Consider the following 12,510-nt stretch of genomic DNA (forward strand, 5'->3'; position numbering starts at 1 on the left):
GTTTGGGAGTGTTCCTCCCTCTGCTATGTTTTGGAAGAGTTTGAGAAGGATAGGTGTTAGCTCTATCCTAAATGTTTGATAGAATTCGCCTGTGAAGCCATCTGGTCCTGGGCTTTTGTTTGTTGGAAGATTTTTAATCACAGTTTCAATTGCAGTGCTTCTCATTGGTCTGTTCATATTTTCTATTTCTTCCTGGTTCAGTCTTGGAAGGTTGTGAATTTCTAAGAATTTGTCCATTTTTTCCAAGTTGTCCATTTCACTGGCATATAGTTGCTTGTAGTAATCTCTCATGATCCTTTGTATTTCTGCACTGTCAATTGTTACTTCTCCTTTTCATTTCTAATTCTGTTGATTTGAGTCTTCTCCCTTTTTTTCTTGATAAGTCTGGCTAATGGTTTATCAATTTTGTTTATCTTCTCAAAGAACCAGCTTTTAGTTTTATTGATCTTTGCTATTGTTTACTTCATTTCTTTTTCATTTATTTCTGATCTGATCTTTATGATTTCTTTCCTTCTGCTAACTTTGGGGTTTTCTTGTTCTTCTTTCTCTAATTGCTTTAGGTGTAAGGGTAGGTTGTTTATTTGAGATGTTTCTTGTTTCTTAAGGTAGGATTGTATTGCTGTAAACTTCCCTCTTAGAACTGCTTTTCCTGCATCCCTTAGGTTTTGGGTTGCCGTGTTTTCATTGACATTTGTTTCTAGGTATTTTTTGATTTCCTCTTTGATTTCTTCAGTGATCTCTTGGTTATTTAGTAGTGTATTGTTTAGCCTCAATGTGTTTGTTTCTTCTTACCCCTTTTTTCCTGTAATTGATATCTAGTCTCATAGCGTTTTGGTCGGAAAAGATACTTGATACATTTTCAGTTTTCTTAAATTTACCAAGGCTTGATTTGTGATCCAAGATATGATCTATCCTGGGAATGTTTCATGAGCCCTTGAGAAGAAAGTGTATTCTGTTGTTTTTGGATGGAATGTCCTATAAATATCAATTAAGCCCATCTTGTTTAATGTATCATTTAAAGCTTGTGTTTCCTTATTTATTTTCATTTTGGATGATCTGTCCATTGGTGAAAGTGGGGTGTTAAAGTCCCCTAATTGATTGTGTTATTGTCAATTTCCCCTTTTATGGTTGTTAGTATTTGCCTTATGTATTGAGGTGCTCCTATATTGGGTGCATAAATATTTACAATTGTTATATCTTCTTCCTGGATAGATCCCTTTGTCTCTTGTAATAGTCTTTGTTTTAAACTCTATTTTGTCTGATATGAGAATTGCTATGCCAGCTTTCCTTTGATTTCCATTTGCATGGAATATCTTTTTCCATCCCGTCACTTTCTGTCTGTGTGTGTCCCTAGGTCTGAAGAGGGCCTCTTGTAGACAGCATATATATGGGTCTTGTTTTTTTATCCATTCAGCCAGTCTGTGTCTTTTGGTTGGAGCATTTAATCCCTTTACATGTAAGGTAATTATCGATATGTATGTTTCTATTACCATTTTCTTAATTGTTTTGGGTTTGCTATTGTAGGTCTTTTCCTTCTCTTGTGTTTCCTGCCTAGAGAAGTTCCTTTAGCATTTTTTGTAAATCTGGTTTAGTGGTGCTGAATTCTCTTAGCTTTTGCTTGTCTGTAAAGGTCTGAATTTCTCCATCAATCTGAATGAGATCTTTTCTGGGTAGAGTAATCTTGGTTGTAGGTTTTTCTCTTTCATCACTGTAAATATGTCCTGCCACTCCTTTGTGGCTTGCACAGTTTCTGCTGAAAGATCAGCTGTTAACCTTCTGAGGATTCCCTTGTATGTTATTTGTTGTTTTTCCCTTGCTGCTTTTAATATTTTTTCTTTGTATTGAATTTTTGATAGTTTGATTAATATGTGTCTTGGCGTGTTTCTCCCTAGATTTATCCTCTGTGGGACTCTCTGTGCTTCCTGGACTTGATTAATTGTTTCCCTTCCCATATTAGGGAAGTTTTCAACTACAATCTCTTCAAATATTCTCTCAGTCCCTTTATTTTTCTCTTCTTCTTCTGGGACCCCTATAATTTGAATGCTGGTTTGTTTAATGTTGTCCCAGAAGTCTCTGAGACTGTCCTCAATGATTTTCATTCTTTTTTCTTTATTCTGCTCTGCCATAGTTATTTCCACTATTTTATCTCTAGGTCACTTATCTGTTCTTCTGCCTCAGTCATTCTGCTATTGATCCCTTCTAGAGAATTTTTAATTTCATTTATTGTGTTGTTCATCATTGTTTGTTTGCTGTTTAGTTCTTCTAGGTCCTTGTTAAACGTTTCTTGTTTTTTCTCCATTGTATTTCCAAGATTTTGGATCATCTTTACTATCATTATTCTTAATTCTTTTTTCAGGTAGACTGCCTATTTTCTCTTCATTTGTTAGGTCTGGTGGGTTTTTACCTTGCTCCTTCATCTACTCTGTGTTTCTCTGTCTTCTCATTTTGCTTAACTTACTGTGTTTGCGGTCTCCTCTTCTCCTTTGCAGCTGCAGGTTCATAGTTCCTTTTGTTTTTGTTGTCTGCCCTCAGTGGGAAGGTTGGTTCAGTGGGTTGTGTAGGCTTCCTGGTGGAAGGGACTAGTGCCTTTTTTCTAGTGGATGAGGCTAGATCTTGTTTCTGCTGGGCAGGTCCACGTCTGGTGGTGTGTTTTGGGGTGTCCATGACCTTATTATGATCTTAGGCAGCCTCTCTGCTAATGGGTGGGGTTGTGTTCCTATCTTGCTAATACATTGGCATAGGGTGCCCAGCACTGTACCTTGCTGGTCGTTGAGTGGAGCTGGGCCTTGGCATTGAGATGCAGATCTCTGGGAGGTTTCACTGTTTGATATTATGTGTACCTGGGAGGTTTCTGGTGGACCAGTGTCCTGAACTTGGCTCTCCCACCTCAGAGGCACCGCCCTGACCCCTGGGTGGAGCACCAGAGTTTGTCATCCACACAGCTCAGAATAAAAGGGAGAAAAAAGTGAAAGAAAGAATGAAAAAGATGAAGTAAAATAAAATAAAATAATTTGAAATGAAATGAAATACAATAAAGTTATGAAAATAAAAAATAATTGTAAAATTTTTTTTAAGTAATAAAAAAAGAAAGAAGAGAGCAACCAAACCAAAAAACAAATCCACCAATGATAACAAGAGCTAAAAAAACTGTACTAAAAAAGAAGAGAAATACAAGCAAACAAAAAAACAGACAGACAGAACCCTAGGACAAATGGTAAAAGCAAAGCTATACAGACAAAATCACACACACAAGCATACACGTACACACTCACAAAAAGAGAAAAAGGGGGAAAAATATATACATATCATTGCTCCCAAAGTCCATGTCCTCAATTTGGGATGATTCGTTGTCTATTCAGGTATTCCACAGAGGCAGGGTACATCATGTTGATTGTGGGATTTAATTCACTGCTCCTGAGGCTGCTGGGAGAGATTTCCCTTTCTCTTCTTTGTTCGCTCAGCCCCTGGGGTTCAGCTTTGGATTTGGCCCCGCCTCTGCGTGTAGGTCGCTTGAGGGCGTCTGTTCTTCGCTCAGACAGGACGCGGTTAAAGGAGCCGCTGATTCGGGGGCTCTGGCTCACTCAGGCCCTGGGGAGGGAAAGGTATGGTATGCAGGGTTGAGCCTGTGTTGGGAGAGACCGGTGTGATGTTTCAACAGCCTGAGGCGCCGTTTGTTCTCCCGGGGAAGTTTTCCCTGGGAGTGGCGGGCTGCACAGGCTCCCAGGAGGGCAGGTGTGGATAGTGACCTGTGCTTGCACACAGGCTTCTTGGTGGTGGCAACAGCAGCAGTTTTAGCGTCTCATGCCCGTCTCTGGGGTCCGCGCTGTTAGCTGCGGCTCGGGCCCGTCTCTGGAGCTCCTTTAAGCTGCGCTCTTAATCCCCTCTCCTTGCGCACCAGGAAACAAAGAGGCAAGAAAAAGTCTCTTGCCTCTTCGGCAGCTCCAGACCTTTTCCCGGACTCCCTCCCGGCTAGCCGTGGCGCACTAGCCCCCTTCAGGCTGTGTTCGCGCAGCCAACCCCAGTCCTCTCCCTGGAATCCAACCTCCGAAGCCCGATCCTCAGCTCCCAGCCCCCGTCCGCCCTGGCGGGTGAGCAGACAAGCCTCTCGGGCTGGTAATTGCTGGTCGGCACTGATCCTGTGTGCGGGAGTCTCCGCTTTGCCCTCCGCACCCCTGTTGCTGTGCTCTCCTCTGCGGCTCCGAAGCTTCCCCCCTCCGCCACCCGCAGTCTCCGCCCGCGAAGGGGCTTCCTAGTGTGTGGAAACCTTTCCTCCTTCACAGCTCCCTCCCACTGGTGCAGGTCCCATCCCTATTCTTTGTCTCTGTTTTTTCTTTTTTCTTTTGCCCTACCCAGGTATGTGGGGAGTTTCTTGTCTTTTGGGAGGTCTGAGGTCTTCTGCCAGCGTTCAGTAGGTGTTCTGTAGGAGTTGTTCCATGTGTAGATGTATTTCTGGTGTATCTGTGGGGAGGAAGGTGATCTCCACGTCTTACTCTTCTGCCATCTTGAAGCTCCTCCCCTAGACATTCTTTTTTTAAAAAATATTCTTTTCCATTATTGTGTATCCCAGGAGATTGGATATAGTTCCCTGTGCTATACAGTAGGGCCTTAGTGTTTATCCATTCTAAATGTAATAGTTTACATCTACCAACCCCAAATTCCCAGTCCGTCCCTCTCCCTCCCCACAAGACTTCAGTTTCTGAACTCCAGTTGGACACTGGACTTTCAGTTATATGTCACTTCAAATTCAAAAAGAGCCAAATCAACCTCATGTTCTTCTTCTTATAACAACTGTATAACCTCTTCCACCTGCTAACATTCCCATCTGTTTTAATAGCATCAACATTTCGTTAAACTGAGATAAAGGCCAGAAGTGACTGAGAACCACAATTTCTAGGTCTGAAATCTCTTTGTTTGGCACCTTTTTTGACTTCTCTCTTTTACACCCTAAGTCTTACCATTCATCAAGTGCTTTTTATCTTTTTCATGTAATTCTGTGACTAAGAATGAACATTCATTGGGGGCTTACTAAGTGCCAGCCACTGTTTTAAGCACTTTTACAGGTATTAATTCATGTAATCCTCATAACATCTTCCTGGCTTAGGTACTATTATCATCCCCATATAGAAAGATGGAAACTGAGACTCAGAGAAGTGATATGATCTGTCTAGGGTCACTGCTAGTAAGTGATAGAGATCAGGGAGTCTGACTCCAGAGCCATTGCTCCTAACCCGTAAGCCACACGACTGCTCTGTGATGAACCTTGAATCTCTCTTTCCATTACTTGTACCACCATTTGGGTCGTGGCTCACATGACTTTACCTCTATTACTGCAATAGACTCCTGGTTGGTCCCCTTGACTTTGCACTTTGTGATACAACTTATATACGGCCACCAGATTGCTCTTCCTTAATTAAGCCCTGCTTGTACCTTGTCCTTCCTTTGTTCCAAATCCTTCTATGACTCCCTGTGGTCTAGGATATATAAAAAAACTTACATCCCTGGCTTTTTTGGCTTTCTGTAGTCTGGTTCCATAGTATCTATTCAGCTTTATGTTTTCCTCCTCCTGTTCCATTATCTATGACTACATTTAGGCTGATCTTTTCACCATTCCTGCAAACATGCTGTTCTTTCCTAACTCTGTGACTTCATACATCTCTAAACTTTATTTGTCCATCTCAAGATATTGTGGCTCTAGGAACCCTTCCTTACTAATCTAAACTGGATGTGACCTTTCCTTCCTTAGAACGTTCCTAACGCTTTCCTTGTAACCCCTCTTACGATATCACATTCTGCCTTATTTGATAGCGACTTGTGTTCTTTTCTTATTTCCCTCCCTGCTTCACCACTTTGTTAGCCTGTTGAAGGCAGAGACTGTGTTTCACTAAATCTTGTATCCCCTGCAGTGCTTCTTCTAATGCAGAGCACATAACAGGTGATCAATACATAGTTACTGAATTTAACAGAATTCTAGTTTCACTCACTCAGAATGTTTCTCTTTTCCCTTTCGTTTTGTTCCAGTCTTTCACAAAAATCTCACTTCTTGAATGAAACCCCCTTGACTGCTCTAGTCCTTGATGAAACCTACTTTCTCAGAACTCTTGTAACACTTCAGGCCGATACATATAATTTAGTACTTGATTAATCATTTTATAGGGGTATATTCATTGTTCATGTATTACAACACAGGGCCTGATATATGAAGATTCTCAACAAATATTTGTTGAATGAATCAATATGTCGATCTTGCCCCACCAACTGCAAGGTCTCGAAGACAGGGACCATGCTTTATAGATCTTCTGTATCCCCTTAGAGCTCTCAGCATGTAATAGGTGCTTTATGAATATTTGCTGACTGACTGGCTCTGGTATTTCTGTTGCAAGTCTGTTCTTACCTTCCTGTTGTTCTGCCCTCAGCCTGTGATTACACTGAAGAGGTTTCTGAGTCCTCAGGTCTGATTTCCCCACTGAGAACAGGCTGAGTCAGGTTGCTGACACACAGGCCTCTTTTTGCCAGTCCCTTTTGATTCTGTCTTTAAATCAGAACTAGGCCTTCTTATAGGGACAAATCCCTAGAGGAAGAGAGCAGGAGTCCTTAGGCTGGGGAAGAAGAGTCGGGGATTGAGAATTGCAAAACATAAAACTTTGGCCAGAAATAATTCTACAGAACTTGTTACTGGGCCTACCCAGTACATGTGAGGGAAAGGCCATTCTGTGTCTACTTTGTACTGTTTAAAGACAAGGGAAATATATGGCAATCATGATGCAAGAGTAAATGACTAGGGCCCACCTTCAAATGGCATGAAGTCTGCCAGTAGATCTAAAAAAAGAAAACAAAAATAACATTTGTATAATATAATAATGATTTGTATATACCATATAGCCAACATGGCAGAGACCAACAGTGACTAGTTTTCCAACTTCTCGAAGGAAAGTCTCATCTACTGAGAGGAAAGGGAGAACTGGGATAAGCAGACATCTCTATTATACTGTGCACCTCACAAATACACAGCAATACTTGGGAATGGCAGATGGTAGAATGTGCTCTTGCAGACTGGAAAGGCTTCAAGTTTTGCTCTCCTGGCTACAGTCTATAATGTTGCTGCTCAGAACTGTGGGAGATATGTACACAGTGTATCTAAGAATTATGGTCCTTAACAGCTCTTCCCAGACTTGCTTCTAGCTGGAGAGAGGGAAAATGATTGACAGCTGTATCCAAGGCATACTGATGTTTCACTGGACCAAAGAATGAGTTCAACACTGCACTGAGCAGTGGACTAGCTAAGATATAAATTTTTCCTTTATTAATATTTTATATGTATTTATTTGCCATTTCGTTGGCTTATATGCTTAGCAGGTTCTTTGTTTTAAATGCAGGTGATCCAAGGATACATGACCCACATTTCAAGGGGCCCGTTGTCAACAGGTAAGCAATTCTTTTCTCTGGAATGTATTTTTTAACCAACACAGAAAGCTTATTTTTTGGTATCATTTTCTGGTCAATGGAGAATTGTGTCTACTGTGAGGGAGAAATAACTTATTTTTAGCCTAAATGTCACCTAATTTATACAGGGTACAGGTAATAAATCTTTCCATGAGTCATAAATATCCTGTCCTGTTCAGCAAATGAACTGCCTTAATTTATGACTGAAGGGTTTGTTATTTCTGATAAAGAGAAGCCAAAAATGCTTTATAAGATTTAACCCCTTTGTGGAGAAGTAAACACATTCCAGTAGCTGTCTTATGCACCCGTTTACTCTGATTCACCACTGCAAGTTCAGAGTTGCTATGCCAACTTCTTCCACACAGGGTATTTGTGCTACTCAGCCTCCCAAAGCAGAGAGCTTTCTGAGAGGCAAACATTCACCAATTCATCACGTATGCTTTAGGATATTTTAAAATGCTCTAGGGAAGTGTGTACTTGTCTTAACTGGTGCTTCTCCTGCAAGGTTTCATAGCGTTTAAAAAGTATCCAATAGGGGCTTCCCTGGTGGCGCAGTGGTTGAGAGTCCGCCTGCCGATGCAGGGGATGCGGGTTCGTGCCCTGGTCCGGGAGGATCCCACATGCCGCGGAGCGGCTGGAGCCCGCGCGTCCGGGGCCTGTGCTCCGCAGCGGGAGAGGCCACAGCAGTGGGAGGCCCGCGTACCACAAAAAAGAGAAAAAAAAAGTATCCAATAATTCATAGGCCTCTTTTATTATTATATTGTACCTTCTATTCCCAGGCTTCCTGCTGATCAAAAAGGGGTTTGCAGGGTAGAATGGCTAAAAATGAGGAGAAGATTAAGCTGTACGTAGCTGTTTTTCCACTTAGCATTGACTTTAATTTCTGGCAGTTGCATGTCATAATAAACTGTGATGTGAAATAGTGATCAACATGCTTATTTGCACTTGCCAGCCATCAGCATGTGTATTAGCATTACTGTTATGTCTCTATAATATCCCAGCTTTAAACAAATGTGTATCTAGTTTATTCTAATTCTGTAAGAAGCCAAGTCATTTGTTTGGGTTACTCTTTCAAAGGTGTACCTGTGCCCTCTTTAGAGTAAGCCTGAAATCTCTCTCATTCTCTCCATGGTAGCACCATGAATACATTTTGTTGTCCTGCATACAAATAGCCTCATCTGATATGGAGGTTACTTTTATTGTACTTGGATTCATTTTATAATAACTAATTTGTATGAACGGAATCTAGCTTATTGGCCTCAAGGGACCTCTAGATATAATCTGGATTCAATAGTAGTAACAACAACAATAATAATAAGTGAACTGCCACATTTGGACAGATGAAATACAGATTACAGATGTGCCTTTTCTAGCCATAGAGAAGAAAGCAGAGCTCAGTCTGGCTGGCTGTAGGTGTGGGCAGAGAGGTGAAATCTCTTGTCTTCAGTTATTTAGAATTTAGTGATAGAACCATGCAGTCCAGGTAAAGTCTAAACAACTGTGATAAAGAGAATAATTTATTTTTACTAAGGGCCTTTTGTGATGTCCTAGGTACCACAAAGGCCTTCAAAGGTGAAATGGTCATTGTGTATACATACCCCTCCCCCCAAATCTTCAATCCAAGAATGGAGAGAAGTATTGTAAAACCACAGGGGCTTAACTATAGGAAGACACAATTTGGCCCATTGGTAAATTCTCAGGCTGCAGGGGTCTATAATGCCTTTCCTGGGAAAATAATTGGGGTGTTTAAGGAGCAAGTGAGAAACCCCACCTTCTTCACATTACCTTTTGCTTACTATAACATTTTTTGCTTGCATAATGTCACTTTCCTTCTGAGAGATCCAGTCTTATCAGATATTCCGGCAGACCCTCACAGCACTGTCTGCTCATCATCCACCATGTTCTGTACACCTCTCTCAGTTTACAAGGACATCGTTTTGTGCCTAGTGACGACCCAACTGCAGTTGTTTCCAGGAGAGGTGAAGGAATGATGGTAATGCCACAGGAGAGATTAACTCAGTTTCTCATTTGTCCCCATCTACTAAGATAAGAATCGGACGTGTGGAAGCTATTGCCCCATAGTGTTGACCCAAAAAAAACAAACAGTCATTTTTTTTTTTTTTTTTTTTTTGCGGGACGCGGGCCTCTCACTGTTGTGGCCTCTCCCGTTGTGGAGCACAGGCTCTGGACGTGCAGGCTCAGCGGCCATGGCTCACAGGCCCAGCCACTCCGCGGCATGTGGGGTCTTCCCGGACCAGGGCACGAACCCGTGTCCCCTGCATCGGCAGGCGGACTCTCAACCATTGCGCCACCAGGGAAGCCCCAAACAGCGATTTTGATAGCCCCTTTTGAAAGAATAGTTATCCAGTGCCTATGCTTTGTCCCCTGTATTCAACAGAATTTTAGCATTGGATTGAGGTGAGATTTGTAAAAGTTTAAGGGCTGCTCAGCACTGTTCTTGGCGGTACATTAGAGGGCAAAAATGAATGCACATAGAAAACTAAAAAATAAATCTCTTTTAGAAGGTTCTACATGAGAAATTCTCTTATAATTTTAGAACTAAGAAAAATTTTCATTTAATGGAGAGTTAATATACTTTCTCCTGTTAGATAAGGAGAACTGTAATCCATTGTTTCTCCTTTTGTCTTGACTTGTGGAAAGCCCACTGATACATTTAATTTCAATGCCAGCAACTACATTAGCCTTTGAGTTAAGCATTTCTTTTCAGAACTTTGAATTTCTATTTCTATTTTAATAATGCTATTGCATCCAGTTTTAAGTCATTTCATTTATATTCATTCTGAAAAGAGGTAGCATATAGGTGGACAGGTAAATAGAAATGAAAACCTTGGATGTTCCATAGTTGACTTTTTCCCCTTATCTACACACAAAGTAGGTGAAAGACATATGACTCAGACTAATCAAATTGGTAGGTTTCACAATGCTGAAAACAACTACTATTATAGAAGGTGGAAAATCTGTCTGGAATGTAATAAGATGCATTTATTTTTACCTGAGGCATCGGGGAGAGGTTAAACTCACTATCATGAAGGGATTCAAGGAGAGAATGAAGAGGAGTTTATTAGGGATGTTGTAGAGGGGATTCTTTCATATAAAGGAGTTAGACTAAATGACCTCTGAGTTCTTTCCAATCCTGAAATTCTATGACTCTGTGATTCAACATTTTTTATTGTTATAATTAACATACAATATTATGTTACTTTCAGGTATACAACATAGTGATTTGATATTTTTTATTCATTATGAAATGATCACAGTAAGTCTAGTTACCATCCATCACCACACAAAGTGAAAATATTATTGACTATATTCCCTATGTATATATTATATCCCTGTGACTTTTTTATAACTGGAGGTTTGTGCCCCAAAATGCCCTTCACCTATTTTGTTCTGTCCTTGCACACCCCTCCCCTCTGGCAACTATCAGTTTGTTCTCTGTGTTTATGAGTCTGTTTCTGTTTTGTTTGTTCCTTTGTTTCTTAGATCCCACATATAAGTGAAATCATATGGTATTTGTTTTTCTCTAACTTATTTCACTTAGCATAGTCCGTTCTAGGTCTCTCAATATTGCCACAATGGCAAGATTTCACTCTTTTATGGCTGAGTAATATTCCATTACACACACAGACACACACACACACCACACCACATCTTCTTTATCCATTCATATATTGAGGGACATTTAGGTTGCATCTGTGTCTTGGCTATTGTAAATAGTGCTGCAAAGAACATAGGGGTGTATATCTTTTTGAATTAGTGTTTTCATTTTCCTCAGTTAAATACCTTGAAGTGGAATTGCTGGATCATATGGTAGTTCTATTTTTAGTTCTTAAAGGAACCTCCATACTGTTTTCCATAGTGGCTGCACTAATTTACATTTCCACCAATAATTCACCAAGGTTCCCTTTTCTCCACATCCTTGCCAACACTTGTTTCTTGTCTTTTTGACCATAGCCATTCTGACAGGTGTGAGGTGGTATCTCACTGAGGTTTTGATTTGCATTTTCCTGTTGATTAGTGATGTTGAGTACCTTTTCATGTGATTGTTGGCCATCTGTCTTCTTTGGAGAAATGTCTATTCAGGGTTTCTGCCCATTTTTAAGTCAGGTTGTTTATTTTTTTGATATTGAATTGTATGAGTTGTTTATATATTTATATATCAACCCCTTATCACAAGTATTGTTTGCAAATATCTTTCCAATTTAGTAGGTTGCATTTTCATTTTGTTGGTGGTTTCCTTCACTGTGCAAAAACTTTTTAGTTTGATTTAGTCACATTAATTTATTTTTGCTTTTGTTGCTATTGGATATTTGGAGATACATCTAAAAAGATATTGCTAAGATCAATGTCAGAGAGGTTACTGCTTATGTTTTCTTCTAGGAGTTTTATGGTTTCAGATCTTTCATTTACGTTTTTAATCCATTTTGATTTTATTTTGTATATGGTATGAAAAAGTTGTCTAGTTGGATTCTTTCACAATTAGCTGTCCAGTTTTCCCAACATCATTTATTGAAGAGACTGTTTCTTTCCATTGTACCTTCTTGCATCCTTTATTGTAGATTAACTGACCATATAAGAGTGGGTTTACTTCTGAGCTCTCTATTCTGTTCCATTCATCTATATGTCTGCTTTTGTGCTGGTATCATGCTGTTCTAATGACTATATCTTTGTAGTATAGTTTGAAATCAGGGAACATGATACTTCCATCTTGGTTCTTCTTTCTCAAGATTGCTTTGGCTATTTGGGGTCTTTTGTGGTTCCATACAAATTTTAGAATTATTTGTTCTAGTTCTGTGGAAAATACCATAGGTAATTTGAAAGGGGTTGTATTGAATCTGTGGATTGCTTTAGGTAATATGGACATTTTAATGATATTAATTCTTACAATCCATGAGCACAGAGTATCTTTCTGTTTATTTGTGTCATCTTCAATTTCTTTTATCAATGTCTTATAGTTTTCAGAGTAAAGGTCTTTTACTTCCTTTGTTACATTTATTCGTAGATATTTTATTTGTTGAAGTAACAGTAAGTGGGATTGTTTTCTTCATT

At 40.0% G+C, this 12,510-nt stretch overlaps 1 protein-coding gene across 4 annotated transcripts in view; it reads left to right on the top strand.

The window, feature by feature from the left end:
- SLC44A5 (solute carrier family 44 member 5) overlaps positions 1-12,510 on the top strand; it is a 373,758-nt gene that overhangs the window by 207,997 nt on the left and 153,251 nt on the right. For 3 of the 4 annotated variants that reach the window (XM_033405973.2, XM_049707145.1, XM_033405972.2), the window contains one exon: positions 7,374-7,422. In XM_033405973.2, coding sequence (XP_033261864.1) covers positions 7,374-7,422 — 49 coding nt within the window. Of the gene's footprint in view, positions 1-7,372; positions 7,423-12,510 lie in introns of those variants that run through there. The other variant, XM_049707148.1, reaches the window with a different exon arrangement.

Source organism: Orcinus orca, chromosome 1, assembly GCF_937001465.1.
Source record: "Orcinus orca chromosome 1, mOrcOrc1.1, whole genome shotgun sequence".
Taxonomy (NCBI): domain Eukaryota; kingdom Metazoa; phylum Chordata; class Mammalia; order Artiodactyla; family Delphinidae; genus Orcinus; species Orcinus orca.